The sequence below is a fragment of the Syngnathus typhle genome, linkage group LG2, assembly GCF_033458585.1.
Source record: "Syngnathus typhle isolate RoL2023-S1 ecotype Sweden linkage group LG2, RoL_Styp_1.0, whole genome shotgun sequence".
Classification (NCBI taxonomy): Eukaryota; Metazoa; Chordata; class Actinopteri; order Syngnathiformes; family Syngnathidae; genus Syngnathus; species Syngnathus typhle.
This window is the reverse complement of record NC_083739.1, coordinates 22,182,716-22,202,746: the sequence shown is the minus strand read 5'-3', so window position 1 is coordinate 22,202,746 and position 20,031 is coordinate 22,182,716. Positions and strand designations below refer to the sequence as shown.

The 20,031-nt window shown below is 40.1% G+C and overlaps 1 protein-coding gene across 1 annotated transcript in view; it reads left to right on the top strand.

Annotated features, from left to right (window-relative positions):
- Positions 1-19,983, top strand: part of LOC133150310 (potassium voltage-gated channel subfamily D member 3-like) — a 95,348-nt gene extending 75,365 nt beyond the window's left edge. Inside the window, exons 4-9 of the mRNA XM_061272758.1 lie at positions 9,197-9,365; positions 14,846-14,947; positions 16,366-16,398; positions 16,526-16,618; positions 16,734-16,987; positions 17,055-19,983. Coding sequence (XP_061128742.1) covers positions 9,197-9,365; positions 14,846-14,947; positions 16,366-16,398; positions 16,526-16,618; positions 16,734-16,987; positions 17,055-17,229 — 826 coding nt within the window. The 3' untranslated portion in view covers positions 17,230-19,983. The remainder of the gene's footprint in view (positions 1-9,196; positions 9,366-14,845; positions 14,948-16,365; positions 16,399-16,525; positions 16,619-16,733; positions 16,988-17,054) is intronic.
- The last annotated feature ends 48 nt before the right edge of the window (positions 19,984-20,031 follow it).

The window sequence follows — 20,031 nt, the reverse complement described above, 5'->3', positions numbered from 1 at the left end:
TAATCCCACACTACAGTTTTTATTCATGGTGCTTTAAATTAGTTTTACGCGAATGAATACAAAGCAATTGTATATGTATGTATGCATGGTGAGGAAAATGGCCACGGCACTTGGGAGCACAAGAAGGAAAGCAAAACATTTTAATTAATTTATATCTTTATATTATACATTTAATGGTGCAATACGTTAGTCATGTCGATCAACAGACTTGCGGCGTGCCTCATAGAAGTGGATTTCTGGGCACAATTGCCACCGTATAGGGAGACTGCAAAGATGTTGTGTTTCAGTCGTATACAGTTGCAAATTGGTAGCTTTTGCACATTATGTTACACTTGTGAGATATCATTATAACAAAACTGCCTTCATGATCATGAATAGAATAATGGGAAAATAGCAGTATTTTGCCACTCATCTCATCTTCTTATCACTTGATCTGAGAAAATCCGACTGCCTCCTTTTCCCACCTCACTGCAGGCATTCCCTTTTCATGTTCTTTTCCTACCATCTACTCTTCCTCGCTTTAATCCCTGCACGATTTTGTGCCGGGATGCGTTCAGCGGTAACCTCTCTGCTATGACCTTGAGCTCCCGTGTCTATGACCTCTGAACTGCATCCACTGTCTCACTTCTTTGAGCTCCTCTTATCTTTGCGCGCAGACTTTCTTCTTTTCATCTTCCAAGAATGATCCCAGCAGAGGCCAACCGCTGGGAGCAGATTGAAGAGTTGGAGCGAACTGGGAAGACATGATGCTGAGATGTAATTTATTCTGGCAAAATGACAGTGTGGGTTCAAGAGCAGAGAAAAGTATAATACTGCTGTTATCCATCATGACATTATGCCCATTCTGAAGTCTTGCCATTTTAGTGGAACTATTTGTTGAACTATATCACTTCAATGTGGAAGAGACCACCATTTTTCACCAGCACTGCCAGGAGTATGACATTTTTAATGTGGGCTCATTTATATACAAACAATATATATCATATATAAAATACTATATATTTGATATATTTATACTGTATATATGTTATATATGTATATATTATATATATTCATATACTATATATTTTAATTGAACCAATGTGCATCAAGTATTCAATATTCATCCACTGTTCAACAAAAAACAAAATAACCACATATTGTGATGTTTTTTCTCATGCATAAAAATTACTATTAAAAATGGCACAAACTTGCTAAATAACAACCAACATTGAGTGCATGAACGCATGTTGGCACTCAGATATTTTGCAATTCTATGTTTGTCCTGCTTGTCAAAACATTCAAATTAATAGGAGGGCTCACTTACCTGAATAATACAGTGCAGTTACTTCACTCCGCTATGTAAAGAAGCCAAAGAGAGCCGCTGCAACTCCAGGCATAGCAAGTCAGTCGGTCAGTCATCACAACAGCCAGTTTTCAAAGTCACCATATGCGTTTGCAATGCTATTAACGGCTCTAAATAGTATCTGCATGTTTTTGAAGGACACACAGGGTACAACTCCCCTTTAAATGGAGTGTAAACTCTTGTGATGAAAAAAAAAACCAACAACACTTGGTTGTGTACCAAAAGCTGAAAATATCTTAGAGACCTGACACCATTTTGAGAAAACACATTTAGGATCACATAAAGACATCTCTGATTAAAACCTAATTAAAATGTACTGTTGAACAGTGCAATTATCACATTCATTACAACTCTGAACCTTCATTGGATCGCTTGTCGATTTAAGGTTAACAACATCACGAGGCATCAAGTTTCAGAGGTTGTCAATTAACTTTAATTACACATTTGCTAATTAATTTTGTATTTCTCCAGATATTCCTAATCCAGTTGAGTGGAGTTTTCTCTTGTCGGCAGCCTAATTGAACCACATATCAGTGTAATTGTGTCCCGGTTCCTCAGCGTCTCCACACCTACAGCAACGTGAGAGATAGATGGCTTGGCCATTTTAATTACCAGCAGCCTTTGCTGATGTTATCCACACGTAGTGGGCTTGAAAGACTTTGAGATATGGAGGAAACTTTCCAAGTGGCTTCTCACCTGGCGTGGACAAGGAGCAGAGGAGTTAATCAAAGGATCTCTTGAGAATCCAAAATGCTGTGTGTGAAAGTGCTAGCATGAGCTAGCATGAGTTAGTATGAGCTAGCATGAGCGTAACTCCCGCGTGATTCGCATTTAAATCTGAAAATTTTACTTGCTGGAAATGGAAATGGTTTTAACTTGAGCATTCTGTTTGGAGCAGTCTGCTAATCACTAATTACAGCGGCAGAGCATACTAACGCACACGCTGGCACATGAATGAAATGAGCTCGTAACATGGCCCCTAGGTCGTGTTTATCGAGAACTAATTGTACTCATGCTGATTTACTGGGACACTCCAAGAGGTTCTGTCAACCTTTGCAAGAGATAGACATTCGTGAAAATCATGTGAAAACCAATTGGAACATTTGTTCAATGCTGCACCAGCATAGTTTTCCTTTTTAATTCATTTGTGCTATTTTTTTTTTTAAACAGTCATTTTCAAAAAGTTTAGGAGGAGTCTTTTGCAGGTTAACTGGAAAGGAGACAAACTTTAAGGCAGTTAGGACATGATTCTTGTCAGTTTTGGAAATACTTCAAGATAATTAAGTTAGCTTGGGTCAAAGGTTGTTTTTTGTCTAGTGTGTAAAAAACTTTTCTCTCTGCTTCACCTCTCTGATGACACAGACCAGTTCACGTACTAAAAAGTAAAATCCTAAAGTACAGAGAGATACAAACTGTCGGGGTGTGTGAGGGGAGGCGGTGTGTCGAATAATTGGAAGTACGTTACAAGAAATGATGGTAATCCCTCAGTGCAATTCAGTCTAGGATTGGGTATATAGTGAGTGATGATAATGACCTTCCTACGCTGTGCAGTGAAGTGAAAGCGTAACACCCTTCACTTTATCAACTTATCTGTGTGTTTTTCTTTCCTGAATTGTCTACTTGTCACTTGACAATTGCAAATTAGACCAAATAACGGATATGTCTGGCCAAGGAATTGGATTTTGCCCCAAACTGCCCACTGCGGTTCTTTGCAGGAGAAAAATGTCAAACAATGACCAGTGGCTTCATCTGTGTTGCTTAATTTCACCTCTTAAGAACATTGCAGAAGAATGAAAGTGGTCCAGAACACAGCAAACCTTTTCAGAGTGGTTTGAACACTAATAGCCATGAATCAAAGTCACTTATAAATGTTGCTGTCAATCACAACGTAACGCCGTCCGGAACATTCTCTAGTTTTTATCCAAACTAAAATATCTCCGAAAAATCCGTCATCCTTGGATGCACAGTTCAAAATTTAATTTATTTCTCTCAGTCTAGTCTCATCTTGACCTTCATTTCATTTTTTCTCTCTCCTCATCCTCTTTGATTGATCTATGTACCTGCTCATTGCTGGCTGGATTATAAGGAGACTTTTTGTCCCGTTTCCAAGGAGCCATGTATCACCCAAGTTACTTTGCCTTGAGTGACTGACCATGAAAAGTCAGATGGTGGTACAGATGGATTTTGTTTGAAGGGTTAGAGGCCTGGTGAGGCAGTCTGTCACTGCTCAGCTGAGAAGTACTGATTGTTTTTGGAATACCGCTGTTTTGTATATTGTGGATACAAATAGAGTATTTCATAGAGACCAACTGCTGTGTGTGTGTGTACTTGAGGCCATTCTCACTTTAGTTGCACATAATACAAACAATACCAAAGTAAATAAAGTCAACATGAGAACTGCTCTAGATTTCTTTTATGGCCACTTATTTATGCTATTACCCTCCCAAAGTCAGCTTGGATGGGCTCAGGCACATGCAGGACCCTGATGAATAGAAGCTGTATCGAAAATAGATGGATGGATGAAATAAATGGGTCAAAGATGTCACAATTTACCAAGGATCATAGAAACACATGAAATCACAATGTCATTAGAAAATAGACCCTCATCTGTCTGTTTTCTATCATTCATTATATCTGTCGACATCATTGCCTGCCAGGAAACATCCACAACTCTTACCTTCAACTCAGTAGATCTTTTTTTTTTTTTAGACATTGCTGGCTTCTTCTTGATGTCCTCCCATAATATCAACTCTTAACAGCACTGAACTTTTTCCATTTATACAGTAGAATCTTGCTTAACTTCTTACTTAACATGAACTAGTGAATTACAAGCCTTTAGAGTCATGCAAGGTAGTAATTGTTAATTGTAGTTCTTCTAAGGAATGTTTTGTGGTCATGGGTCTGTTGAAAACAACAAACTCAAAACTCACGTGTGCTTTAGGGAAGCTTTAACTAACACCTCCAATCTTGTCACAATGATTGGACACTAAATTGGCAGACTCCTGACTCAGATTAACTCTTGTCGAAGTCATTAGCGGACATTGCGCGTCCATAAAAACATGTTTACTGCAATTGTTTGTGTGGTATTGGTTAAGGAAAGGGACGTTCTCAGAAAGTGTGGTCCATAAATTTGACCATTAGAGATTAAAAATAAACTTGTTCAAGTCAAAGTAATATATGCTTTAATTCCATTTTTTCTATTGTGTGCTCTGAATAAATAAAGATAGTTTGCTTGCCCTCTTGTTGAGATTGTTGAATGTCTTGGTCTAATTGTGTCATACAGTAAGCTACAATTGTAGATTGTGAGTGGCACCTTGTGGGTTTTTTTTATGATCAATTATGGACCGTGTGGGACTCAATCTACTGTCCAATTGCAGTGATGTGATCTGAATGGAAAAGGGTACATCTGCAGCAGTAGCTCTGCAATCTTGCAAGCGGTGAAATTGATTGTAAAGGGAAGAAAATAATAACTCTCACTGAGTCAGCGGTTGCGCATGCAATTGGAACACACTATTAGCGAACCATCCAAAGATTATATTTTTCTCGTTTGGATTTAGATAAAGATCAGATATCATTTTCTTATCAATTCAGAGATCCACCGTAACTGTACATTTGCTTAGTAGCTCAAATTAAGTTAAGCAGCAGTATTTTATTTAGTGTATTTTTTTTTTTTTTTAACTCATTCACTGCCATCGACGGCGATAGACGTCAAAAATCCATTTTAACTGAGCTGGCAAGGAATGAGTTAATGGATGAACAGTATTAAACTGTCATGATCGAGAATCTGTCAACCTGCAAATCAGCTCTGTTGGGGCTCTCAATCACGCCATCACAAAAGCACCGGGGACCTCCCTCCATTCTTCCATTCTTGTGATGTGACAAACCGGACCGATCGCTGACCTTCTCATTTCTACCTGTGATTGTGTGTGCATATGTGGATGTACACCTATGTACAGAGTTACTTTGTGCATTTGTTTATCGGTGAATTGGAGAATCTCTTACCACCCTTAGCGAGAGGAGCAAAAGTGCGCAAATAGGCATCACATCTGCAAAACAATCTCTTTCCCTCAAGCAAGCTTCCATTTCACTGCTTATTCATCTTTGTCCTATGTGAAACATTTGCCTCATTCTCCAGCAGCAATGTCATCTCGCCAAGTCGGAAGCAGATGCAAAAGCTCATCCAGGCAGGAAGGAAATAAATTGTATCAAACCTCGCTTATCACTCACATGTACTTGTATCAGGCTAGCATTTTTTTTATGTCTGCAAATCTTTATCTCTATGCCATGTATAATGGTGTTGAGATGTTATCATCGGAGACGGGCCAGCTTGACTAAATTGGGGCGGCAAATTGACTGTAGTATTAGAAGAGGAGAGCCTCTATAAAGCAATCTGATAGCACCCTATTATAGACGGCTTGCAGATGAATATGATTAGCTTTTCATTCCTAGTAATGGGAAGATCTTCTGCTGAGGGGAGGAGATTAAATGTTATGCGGTGCTTGTTATTGCCTAATTTGGGTAAAAAGACCATTCAAGTTCTCGGAGGGGACGATGAATACTTTACGGTTTCTGTCTTATAGTTTACCATCTGTCGATGGCGTGTTTTCTGACTGAGGTCTTTTTACATCGCGTTTGGCATGTCCATTGAGTGACTCTTTTCAACATTCTTGAAATTTGATTACCGTATTTTCCGCACTATTAGGCGCACCTAAAAACGTACATTGTACTAAAAAAAACACAGTGCGCCTTATAATGCAGAGCGCCTTATACATGGATCAATTGATGAATTTGTTGATCCATACTGGTTGTACACAGTGCTCTGCCAAAATGTTTCAGTACGTTTTAGTACGACTAGTAAATTACAAGGTCGCATCGCTTCCCAACAATACGGCAACTGTAGTCAGGGGGCGTCACCAAATAGCTGTTGTACCCGCGAGGCTATTTCATTTCAAAATAGGCTGCTCCATTAATGTTTCGAGTAAATTTACGGATTGATATGGAAGGGAAACATAGGTAAGCAGTACCAATGTGTTAGATCGAACTTTAGTCAGTTCCGATCATTTTATAGGAGATCGTTTGAGAAACGCGATTGTTTACACTTTGCTGAGGGTCATGGGAGATTGCGAGCTGAGGCTCATGGAAATTTGCGGATGGCTAATGCTATAACGATAGCTGCTATACGCACCAGGCTATTTCATGTCAAAATAGGCTGCTCTGTTCATGTTTCGAGTAAATCTACGGATCGATCTGGAAGGGAAACATAGGTAAGTAGTACCAATGCGTTAGATTGAACTTTAGTCAGTTCCGATCATTTTATAGGAGATCGTTTGAGAAACGCGATTGTTTACAGAGTTGGTTATTGGCTAGTGGATGCATACCGCAACCCTAGTCAACCTCAGTTTGTTGCAGTATATTTATTGTTTGTGCTTTCTTGTTTTTTTATATTGCGTCGTTTACTTGTATGTCTATCGTGTAATATGTCTTGTCACCGTGGGATAGGGAAAACGTAATTTCGATCTCTTTGTGTGTCTCGGGATGTGAGGATGTTGACAATAAAGCAGACTTTGACTTTGACTTTGACTATAGCTTCTATTTCATGCGCCTTATGATCCGGTGCGCCTTATATATGGACAAAGTTTTAAAATGGGCCGTTCATTGAAGGTGCACCTTATAATCTGGTGCGCCTAATAGTGCGGAAAATACGGTATTTATAGCAGGGGTGTCAAACTTATTTTTGTCGCGGATCGCATCATAGTCATAGTTTGCTTCAAAGGGTCATTAAAATTGTCAACCCAAATAAATGTATGACCGTCTCATATTGTACGTATATACGTACAGTATAGGCTACACAACTAACTGATGAATAACTAGACTAATAAAAACTGTTCAAATATTTAAAAATGAAATCAAATCAAATATTTAAAAATAAAAACTATTTAAAAAATGAATGGTCATAAAAATTGCTAACAATATCTGTTTTTTAATAGTGAAAACAATTTGAAATTTTGGAATTGACATCTGAAATTCGATGCACCATTTGTCTTCGCGGGCCACCTAAAATGATGTGGCGAGCCGTATCTGGCCCATGGGCCTTGACTTTGACACCTGTGCTGCATAGTTCGTGACCGATATGTCATTTCTCGGACAAGAATATTTATCATTGTACCTAATTGTGGATGTTTTGTGCATCAATCTGGTACATTTAGATCAGAAGAAGGGGCCGAGGTCCACAAAGGAAAGGGCTTGAGTGCCTCTTACCACTATCAATCTAAAGATTTGTCTGATTTAATTCGTTCACCTCAATGTGCAACCACTTCAGAAGGATGTGTGCTAACAATTGTGGTGAACTCCATTTCTTGTGCTGCACTCGAGGTCATTGAAGACTTTAGACACTATTGATAAAGGATTGACGGATAAGAAGGATTGCACAAGTAGATGTTAAGACAGTGAATTTGAAGAATCCTCCTGAGACATGTTTATATCGGTTCCCCAATGAACACAGCATACATATTATTTCTTCATATGGATTCATAGAGTGGCAATAGATAGGCTATACATCAGCAGCCAATCACAGGATGATTGGAAAAATTGAGTAGAAGATAATCCCACGTCAGTTGCATGAAAATCAGATAGCAACAGATAGATCTTTATTTGTCATTGTAACATGTACAATGACAATCTTGTAAGCTTGTTATAATGATTTCTTTTAACTCTCTGCTGCTCATCAGGACCAGATTTGAGCTGTCGTTTATCTCAGCTTCTGGCAAAAGTCTGGTTACATTGCTCACATTCAAAATAATTGAAATTTCAGTTATTGGCTTTAATCGTTAATGTCGCACAAGTTGAGAAAATAATTTGTTTTAAACATTGTATGAAGCAAACAGGAAAATACACTGCTTTAAAATGCATTCATTTGCATTTCTCACACTACCCAGTCAAGATCTGATCATATGTATAAGCAAATGGAAAGCACGTATGATTGAGGGAAGGATTTGGGGTAGTCGTCTGTGATTGCATCTTTGTGCATTTCATCCCCACTCGAGCTTCCTCGGGACTGAAGTGTATTTCTATTTTCATCGTCTGACACATCACCTTGCTTTCTGCAGGGGTGACAATGATGAGACAAAGGCAAGACTTTGCTATATTCTGCTGCCTGTCTTGCCAGTTCACTCCCAGCTGTAACTCACCTTCCAGCCTTTCAGGGCCAATTAAAGTGAAACTCACGGAAAATATGTGATATGAGAATTTATGCCATGCTGAACAAATTGCTGTTCTAGTTTTTTGTACGATTCCTTCTTGTGGTTGGTTCACACAAACACGAATTACAATCTTTTATTGGCCCTGGTGAGTAGAGCGCTTTAAATATTGGATTATGAGTTGGAATCTGTTCTAATACATTTTGTAAAACACTGTTTTAGGCTAGAAATAGGACTTGTAAACAAACTACCTGCGTTATTTTCCCTTAAATGATATTAAAAAAAAAAAGAACATTGAGACTCGGAGAAAGATTGATTATTTTAGTTTCTTACTTCAGCACTTGTCTGATTCCTGTATCTCCATTTGGACACAAAAAAAAGACTCTAATTGTTCCGTCTGCCTTCTCCGCCGACAATCAGATCACCTCTGACATGCAGATATATCACCCTGAATTAAGCTGACTAACTTTTAGCAACATTTGCCGTGTGCCTTCAAAACTTAATGTTGTGTGTGTGTGTCTGTCACTTTGGAGTCCTCCACATTATTGCCGTTAATCAAAATGACCTTTTCCAATGGCCAAAGTTAGTCATCAGATGGAGCTCATTGAGGTTTCGCAAGACACGTTTGTCTAAGATGCTGTCTTTGTCTTTGCAGATATGGAGACATGGTTCCGAAAACCATCGCAGGGAAGATCTTTGGTTCAATCTGCTCTTTGAGTGGGGTGCTGGTAATCGCCCTGCCTGTTCCTGTCATCGTGTCCAACTTTAGCCGCATCTATCACCAGAACCAGAGAGCAGACAAACGACGGGCGCAGAAGGTACAGGTGAACACCATTTTTACTTGCTTCAACTGGGCTCCAGAGGCTTGGATCTCCAGACCTCCAGCCCACAGGGCAGTTCTGACTTCTTCCAGATTAGAGGACTTCGCAGGTTTAGGGTTTTCTTTGAGATGGTGTGTAAAACACACATGTAAGATGGTGAGGCACCAAATTGGCTTCAGAGTTACATTTGACAATCTAGCGTTCTCTTTCTTGATATGCTAAAGATCTGTGTTTAGGAAAATTCATTAATTATATCAAGGATGAACAATTTAAACGATAGGATGGGTCACAACTTTTCATCTGTGCATCTGGGGTGACCACATAGGACCTTAAACTGATTTATAACAAAAATTCAATTTTAAATATGAATAAAAATACTCCTACTAGCAAACTGTTTTAAATCTAGAACATTCAAAAATCCAAACATACTGGTAAATATGCATGTCTTTTTAGGTTTAGCCTCAAGACATGAGAATAATTGTGTTACTATTGTCTGCATGTGACAAATTTGTTCTCGGCATCAGCTGGTCCAAATACAAACTGGGGCTGCTAATCATAGTTTGAGGGCAAAGCCGACTGTCCTAATTCTTCTGTGATGCATCATAGTATTGTTGATTCAGAGCTGGGGGACATCAATTCATTCATATTTCTATTATAAGTGAGCTATTGATTCAATACTTTAATTACAGTCGACATAATTTGCGTGGAGCCGCACAGAATTTTACTCAGAGCTATTTTGCCTTTCTGGAAAAATAAACAAAACTAAATATGTGAAACAGCTCTAACATTTTATGTTATGAAAATTACAACCACAATACAAACACTTTTGAATGAATCTTTTTCTGACAGAAATTGATCCAGTCAACACAGGGGAAATTGGTGACAAGGAAGGCCAGAGGCAAAGTGGAAACAGGCTAAGCAAGTGTAGTATCAGGCAAGCGCTAGAGGCGACATGGGCCCAGTGTTCTTTCCTGAAATAGCCCTCATCCAGATGAGGTGTGATTTAGAAGGTCATAACATGTCTGTCTGCTTTTGTTTCCCACTCTTGGTGTGTCCTCCATACGGCCATGACCACTGGGCCTCACCCAAAAACAAACAATGAAATATAGTTTGCTTTTCAAAAGCAAAACCCGAGGTGCTGAAAAAGATTCGGCTGAAAAGAATAACGAGCCAAGATAATCTCACATCGATCAGATAGACGGACAAAATGAAAAACATGATTAAGCATTGTTGCATCGTTTGTGGTTGGTTTGTGGCAAGAAAATGTGAAACACAGCGGGCCGCCCGATGTCACGGCGTGACAGTTTTGGCCTAACGACGACATGTGTTCTGCTGCACGGCAGGCGGCTGTCAGGATTTAACAATCTTAATGTTTCCATACAGTGTAAAGCTACGTGAGGCTCCATCACAGATTTAATGCACAACAAATAATTGAAAACACACACAAGACTAAGCGAGGCTATTTTTTTAAGCTACGTCATGTTCGTGCGTTAAATGGATGGGTGAGATAAGAAACTGCTGCTTCATTCCATTTTACCAATATTCACCGTTTAGCCCAGTGCTTCTCAAATAGTGGGGCGCGCCCCCCTTGGGGGGCGCGGTGCTATTCCTGGGGGGTGCGCGTGTGACCCTGGGGAACAGGCTTTTTTTTTTGGCAGTACTAGAATAAAGTGTAATTGCGCGTTTACTACAGCAGGGGGCAGTGGCGCTCTCATTGTTACTTCTGTCACGTTTGCGACAGTGCAACATTTTACGACTTACAAGACAAGTTAGGATAGTCACGGTGGGGAGGGGGAGCGCGAATAGATTTCTTCTTGCTGGGGGGGGCGTAACAGAATATAATTGAGAAGCACTGGTTTAGCCCAGTGATTTCTCAGTGTTGTAGGTGTTCTCCCTCTAGTGGTACATGAAGGAATCGCAGCCTTAATGGGGTTAGTTGTGTTTTTTTCGACTTTTAAGTGCAATACATTAAAAGAAAATCTATCTTTCTTTTATTTACCATTTTAAAACCAGTTGCAAACATGCCAGGGTAGGGGTCGTATTATGCAGTGCAAGTTAGATGACTTTTACTGCTGTTTTATGGCAAGTACAACGACCATGTGCTCAGTTCATTACATGTTAAATCACATGAGTTTAATGTGCTTGGAATCTATTGACGGACCAGATTTAACCGCTACACAAGATGATCACTCGAGAGAAACAAGATTGACTTTATTACCTTTTTATCCTCGATTGTTTCGCTTCTCAGCGTTCGACCCCGGCTATAAATTGCTCTGGCAGGTCACACATTTCAATATGCCAATACCATCTACATCGCACTGTGTTCTTTAATGCTCCATAATTTTAACTACGTGTGACCTTCTCGAACATTACGCCAATTAGCGAGTATAACCAGCCAATAAATGCAGGAGTCACTTGGCAGTACCCACTCAGAAAATCTATTCTACCTCAGATCATTTCCTAAAATCAGTGCATTAAACTGTTCTGTATTTTACAATTTTGAAAGGTTGTGGTCAAAGGAAGCTAAGATGGCTAGCAGATTAAATTCAGTGTTACTCCTTCAACTTCTTTTGCTCTCCTGCCAGCAGAGCCGCGCGACCCCGCTTTTGCGTCCGTCTCATTTCAGGTCCAATTTTTATTAACTCTGGGTACCCGCTATAATTAGTTATCTGGTTGGCAGTTGAGAGACAGCCCAGATTCCTCGTAGTCCCAGCGGCTGCACGTGAGTTGCAACCACAGCTGCGACACAAACTGTACAGCGCTCGCTAATCTGCCCTCTGGTTGGCATCACTAGCGTCTCTTCTGTTCGTTGAACATTGACTTCAAAGTTCCCTGACTGCCGATATAATTGCATGATTTAATCGGAAATAAAGTGTCTAATCTACTGAGGTCAAATTTTGCATGCTCTTAAAATATTAGCATGGGAGTAATGGGATTCAAGATGGTTCTAATTAGCATTCTGGATACCCGGGCGAGATATACTGTAATTGGAGAATTACAATGGCCAAGAATATCAGGGAGATTAAAAGATGGCGTTGAAGAGCAAGCAAGCAATAGGGGATTTGAATTTCCTTGAATTTTAACTCCACCCCTGGTACGTGTACGCCTGTCGTACTTGTGTGGTGATTTTATTTTATTTTTTTAATTAAAGTACGCAGGTCACTGTTAATGCTAATTGTGTCATTCTAAATGTTTACGTTGCATTTAAAGACTAAACAGAATCATAATTTCACATCATGACGATAGAGTCCCAAATTATCAAAACCAAATCTAAACACCAACAATTGTGTGTATCCTAGCATTGGGAATTGTATTATTTTGTTTTATTTTTTTTTATAGTTGGTGGCCTGCGCCTCTCCTTGTGGGAGATATTACAATTGCCGAAGGCTTAAAGCAGATACAGAATATTAAACATGGAACAGGAGGAATAAGAAAGATGGCATTTCATTGACAGTGTCAGCCCTCAAATTTCCAAGACATATTTATTTATACTTTACAGGGATTTTAAGTGTCAATTCAAATTGTGTCAGCCAATACACTGCAGTTTGCTAATCCTTAGGCCTGCTAATAAATGGCGACATCATTACTGTATTCTATTAAAGGTTTTGTCACAACACTAAACAACCAGTAAACACGCTGAAGCGATGCATTGGCTGAAATATTTGTCTCGTCCTGCAGCACAGCACGTGTGCCCTTTCAAACCCAAAGAGCTTTCATAGTGCAGTAGATACTAGCAAATTACTTTCCGAGCCTCGGCACATTAAGAGGCATGCAAACATTCTGTCACTCGGTGGCGACGATCATGATGGTGAAGGCATAGCTGTAGCCTATTAAAACTGTGGTTTGGTCTTGACTCATCACGTATAAAAACTACACAGTGTCCCACTTTAATGACTTTAACATTGTCATGTTTATCTTTGTCGCAGTGAAAAGATAATCACTGCCGGTAATGGCAGTCGGAGCGCCACAAGGTTAACACTTTTTTATCACGGGACAGAATATAGCACAAGCATTGTTAATATAGTTACAAGGTGTGACTATCAAAGATGTTTAAAGATGCCCTCATATTGCGGCCAATTCTTTGGAGGCGTGAAACAAAATATACTTTGTGCGTAGGTTTGGAATTGCTCTTCAACACTTATTTACAATGTGTTGATGACTCTGGTCATGAAGCGTGCGCGTGTGTATGTTCTCTCTCAAACTACAATTATTTTTAGGTTTCATTGCTATAATCCTGATTGGATTCCATCACGGTGAGAGATTTTTTTTTATTTACTGTTTTGTCTACAGCACCGTCACCCGTGTTAATGAAAGCCATCTGCCCATAGTTTCTCACGCTCCAGTAATACATCGTTTTTTAAATGCACTTAGGTCCCAATGGCTCAAAAATCTAGCTGGGCTGAGAAGAAAAAAGATTTCGTATAGCCTGGCGCGTTGGTCCACTCCACCCTCACACGTCCACCAATGCTGCGCCGCAAAAAGTCACTAGAGAGAGAATCCCAATCCCAATGCGACATCAAAGAGTTATTAGAAAAGTGCTACACTGCACAAAAATGTTAGTGTGTTAGGCGTTATTAAATTCAAATTTTGCATTTGTCCGACAGCAGTTCATCATGAACAATGTTTTTGTATATTGAATAAAATATGGTTTAGCATTTCAATTTATGCCAGTTAAATCTCATCCTGACATTATCTGCATCAATGCGTTTTACATGTGAGCACCATTTCCATAGATTGTCAATAAACCCCCAAAAAAGCACATGACGTACACAACTAACTTCATACATACACCCGTTTTTTTCACATGAATATACTATCTCACTCTTTAAAATTCATTGGCGGAACAGCCACAGGAGATAAGATGTGCCCATGCTGAGGAGGTGCAATTTATTTGACAGCCACTTTTAATGGAAAATTCTTGGCCTTTGACTTGTCAGTTATTCTATTACTCCAACCTTAAGTGTTCTGGAAAGATGGATGTGTACTGCTCTGGTTGTCTCGAAGCTGTTTTCACCTCTCAGTTGTGAAGACTCACACAACAAAACTTGGTTAATTCAGTGAGGAAGAAATGACTTGGATGAAAGAGAATATCCACATAAATGTGATAATACCAAAAAAATGGAATGAACAGTCTTGCTATTTTTTTTCATTAGCTGCACTTCTCTGCTTAATGGTTACGAGTTTGTCTGGACCTATCCCAGATGTTTCTGCTCCCGTCATTTTCTATCCAAGGAACGTGTGTTGTCGTGCAGCGAGAGCATAAATCATTCAGAACTATAGCAGGAGATCAGAGTGAGTTATCACCGGAGATCAGAGGGAATGATCTAGCACCGTATGTTTGATTTGATCCTGAAGATCACAACTAATACATGAAGCATGTGAAAGTGCCGTAGCTCATCAGTGGGATGTGGCAGAATGATTCCCCACGCTGGAGGTGGTGCCGCCCACTTCCAACTGACGTTATTAGCCATGTCTGCCTGCAGAAAGCCCGCTTGGCCAGGATTCGAATTTCCAAGGCAGGAAGCTCCAATGCCTTCCTCCACAGCAAGCGCAACGGCCTCTTCAACGAAGCGTTGGAGCTTACGGTAAGACTGGACAAAAATTTCGCTAGACTTCACTGCTCCTTGTACTTCAAATGAAAGGGCAACAAAAGCTAGATGTCTGAATCTCTATCGCGCAGAAATACGAGTCCAAGCAGGAAAGATTCAGTCAGTTTTAACATCTTGTATAAGATACATTTCCCCATTTTTTCCCCAAAATGTTTTATATCTTTGCATAAATGATGTGTCTAGGGCTATTACTGTGGAATATTTTTAGAATCGATTATTCTGTTGATAAGTTATTCGATTGATCGAATAATCGGATAAACATTTGAGTCAGACAAAATCATTTATTTCCCATTTAATGTTTACTAACCAGTTATTGATGTTCATTTGGCATGATTTAGTGATAAAAACAACAAATAAATAAATAATGTCACATAAGAGGGATTGATGGTGTGTGTACTCACCAACCTTTTTGAAACTGATTCAGTTAGCGTTGTGATTATTGTTGTCCAAAGTAAAAGCAGATGTTTGCAAGAGTTTGGTTTGATTAAACACAGCAGTCTGTTTCCACAAATATCGATTAATCGATGGATTTTGACACCTCTAGATGATATATATATATATATATATATATATGGGATATATACAGAGTCAGAGTCAGCTTTATTGTCAATTCCTTCATGCCAAGACACACAAAGAAATCAAAATTACGTTTCCCCTATTCCACGGTGACATATATTTATATATATATATATATATATATATACATACACACATAAGTCATCTTTGAGGGTTTGCCTCTCTCCTGACACTGATAGTTTCTGTAATTGGATTATCCATCTATCGTATAAGAAAATGCAAATAAAAAGCAAACACATTAGCAAATACAAATGTTTACTAAAATGATGGTTTTGATATAACGTCATTGGGCAGCTCATATATATAGTATATATAACCTTTCAAATGAATGTTTTGACCAAGAAAACAAATTTTAAATGGGTCATAAATATGACAACATCATTTTTCTCCACTTGTTAAAGGCTACACTTCGTCTGTGGTGTGTTGTTTATTTTAGTCACATCATGTCCCACCACCACAGAGGCAGAAATATTGCCCTCTTGTTTATGCACATAAACACATGACTGAAAAAGAAATAATTACGGAAAACAAGTCGTTATTAAGTCCCTGTAGGCAGCCTTGTCAGAGAAACGGCCCGTGGCCAAATGTTATGTATGCAATGTATGCACTGTACATCCGTTAGGGGCACAAATCAATGTTCCAGCTCCATTGATCTCAATGGATGTGCCTCAGGGGTTCACGCTGATAATGTGACCCTGCTTCTGCTGCCTGGCACGTCGGAGGCTGTGGCAGCTTTCTGATTTTAGTACTGAACTCCAAACACAAGTCTAACTCGGCCTGTCTCTTCTTTTTTTTTTTGTCTTACTCAACTACTAAAGCAACTTCCATACAAGATGAACTTCTCTGATCAGGTGCTGACACCACATTGCACCTTTCACACTTCATCTGCAGCCTCCTTAAAGAGCGGACAGCAGGTTGCTCATATTGGAGTGTGTGTGTGTGCGCGTGTGTGTGTATGCGTGTCTGTGTGTCATCCAGGGTTCTACTGAGGAGGAAAAACAGTTAAGTAAGTCTACCTCTCTACTGGAGAGCCAACATCATCACCTGCTGACCTGCCTGGAGAAAACCACTGTGAGTTCAAAAGTGCCCAATACTGACTCAACAGATTGCACTTTTAACAAAGATAACATTTTATGCAAAGGTAAACGTTGTCAAAATTCTGACTCTGACCTCTTAATTGCCATAGAACCACGAATTTGTGGATGAGCAGTATTACCAACAGAGCTACCTGGAGGCGAGCCTTCATAATTACCCGTCTCGGAGCCCGTCTCTTTCCAGCCAAGAGGGCGTCACGGGCACTTGTTGCACCCGCAGAAGCAAGAAGCACCACAGCCCTCTCCCGAATTCCAGTGACCCGGCACACATGCAGCCTTTGACGCACGCGCACCAACAAGGATTGCAGGAGCTCAGCACCATTCATATTCAGCCCCTCAGCACCAGGTGGGATATTGAGCCCACTCACTTCTCCAACATCAGCCACCTTACAAATTTCTCCTTTGCCTCATAGCCGCTCCAGTTTGAACATGCGCATGGATGAGGCAGCACCACTCAACTGTCAGGCCAGCCAGATCACCACGGCGATCATCAGCATTCCCACGCCCCCGGTGACGACCCCTGAGGGCGACGCCCATCTTCCTGCAGCCCCCACCCACCAGAACGTTGTGAAAGTGTCCGCATTGTGAACATGCAGGCGGGTCGTACTCAGAGACTGAACAAAACTCACCGACGCTGACTTGAGGGATAAAGGGGAAAGAAACCCCAGCAGGAGAATAGGGGTTGGGGTTTTCAGAGACTGAGTTTTTTCTTGGTGGAGCCTGCCCTCTGCTGGTCATGTTCTGCAACAACACTAACTTCTTGTACAGAAGAGGGACAGCTTTCAGATACAGTGCACCCATGTCCATTTTGAGTGCGTATGTGCGTGCGCGTGTCACTGAGCACAAAGCACCTTTTTTTTTTGCATCAGTTTGACTCTTCCGTAGGCAGGAGACGGAAGCTGGTCAAGAAAGAATCAATATAATGCATTATTGTGCCCTTTTACTTTGTGTCATTCTGCTTCACTGCTGATTAACACATCAATCCTTATCACTTGCAGTCTCTCCCAACTTGAGGAGAAAAGAAGTACCTATGATATGTATGTCTGTATTGCCAGCAATTGTGTTTCAAAATTGTGAATGAGTGTGTGCATTTTCCTAGATAGAAGAATTGTGATGTTTTGGGTCCAGGGTATGTGCCTGTATTGGAGCGTCATCTCGGGTGACTGAACTTTCAATTCTTCTGGAAGTCCATCTATGGCTCCGTATACATTCTATTCGACTAGCTGCCACTCTCAAGGTTCAAACTACAAATTTGTATCCAAAATCCTCAGCTCTGAGCCTTTTTATACAACACGTGCCTGTCAATTGATGTCAATGATGTTAAAATAGTATATTTAGTATAGTAATATTATTTTTATTCCGTGACAAAAATGTCAAATTACAGTCTCTGTGTTGCAATCCTAATTGATGTCAATTGGTCGGAATATCCCTTTTGACTGGAGACGCGCCTCAAAATGACAAAATTGTTGAACACATACAATTTTTTTTTTTTTTTGAATGGGAAGCCACCCAAATTAAAAGCACAAGGCATTCGCTGAGAATTTTGGACACAAAAATTGTTCTGAGCCCAGGTCCTTTGTGAGTATTGTTAATAGAATATTTTGTAATATTTGACCATTGTTTGGCAGAACCAGTGAAGCTGTGCTCTCTCTGTTTCTCTCTCGCTCTCCTCTCTCTCTCTCTCTCTCTCTCTCTCTCTCTCTCTCTCTCTCTCTCTCTCTCTCTCTCTCTCTTGCTCACTCTCTCTCAATCCTTTGTTTGTATTTTTTCTCTCTCTCTTGTCCACTTGTATTCCTTATCCCTCCCGTGTGACCTACATGCTTGCAGTAGTCTTTATAGCTGTCAAGCAGCGTTCTTTCTTCCCCGAACTCAGTGGGCATTTTTCAAAGTTGTTGATAATGTGTACTTCGTGTTGTTAGAAAACTTTGGTGTTTGTACTTTTTGTCCCTCCTTGATGTTCCATTTCTTTCACCTACTTCATTTTCAGGAGACGCAGGCAGTGGGATCTAGTTTGTTGGTTGCTATGGCAACATGAAGGACACTTATTGAACCGGGCCTGTAGCTCTCTGTCAACGTCGAGTAACGTTAGATTCCCACAAAGCCCGCTGACGTCGGACGTTTCAGGTGTGCTCACCTCCGAGCTGAGCCTCCCACATGGCCTTTTGTCCTTTTGAATGTTAGTCCAACAGCTTTGTACCGCTGTCGGGGATCCAATTTCCATCCCAATCTTGCCGTTTATCAATGAAGAAATGTCCATCACGAGCCCACGGGCAGTGGACCGACATATCACAATGAGAATATGGACAAGTCATCTAGCTAGTGCTTAGGTGATGTGGATCTAGATTTTGGTTGTATTGTCAAATTATCATCACAGCCAATATTTATAAATAAAGATGATTTAATCGACATCATAGGTGAACTTTAGAATCACAGTTTTACATGTGCATTTGTACTTGAAAAAAAAAAAACGTGTCAGCTACTATGAATGCTGAAATGTAAATTCCATAACAACACATTCCTGCTATGTTCCTTAATACAGAGAAGAGTGATCACTCAAAGAAAGCCAAAAATTTTCAACAGGGTGAGAAGCAGGAAAAGTGTCATACATCTAGTTTAAGTAGTTGTATTATTTTTGGTGTAGCGACAGCAGCTGCCTCACTACTGAATTAGTGTGTAGAAATCACCATGCAGGCGTTCAAATAAACAAACAAGCACAGACAGGCAGTATTTTCTGTCTTATTTCAAGATTTTTTGGGGGGCAACCAGTGTACATCCTGCGTAGCGCGTCACCGGTTGGTAATTTGGCTGGCCAGGCTGGAGGATCTGCGAGAGGGACGGCTGCGCTCCTAATGGCGTGGTCACTGCTGGCCTAATTTATGGCCAATCAAAGCAGCTCCTTTCATTCGGCAATAGGGTTAGTGTTAACCATCCAAGTGCAGTCTACAAAAAGATAGTCCATCGTGTTGACGGGCTTCATTGCAATATTTTGAATATTTCAAACTGCTGTAAAACAGGTGACGGAGGAAATTGTTTTTTTTTCTTTTATGTTGCCGAGACGTTTGTTTTCAAACACCATTTGAACCAGGCTCAATGTGTCTATTGATTTTTCTATCCAATGAAAAGTAATAGAGCCCTCTTGTAGTGTGTGGCACTCTCTTTCTCTGTCATGTATTTTCATTGGTCTTCTTCGAGAGCAGTCGTTTATCTTCTCACTTTTTGCTTTTGCCCTCCTATGCCACCTGTCGTTGTTGAGACTACTGCTGTGCGTATCTTGTTGTGTTTGATATTATTTATGACCTTGTCTTGTGTCCCAACGGTGAAACACCTGATAAAACATCTATATCTGCCACATTTATAGTCCGTGGACTTTTTTCATCCATTGTAAAATCT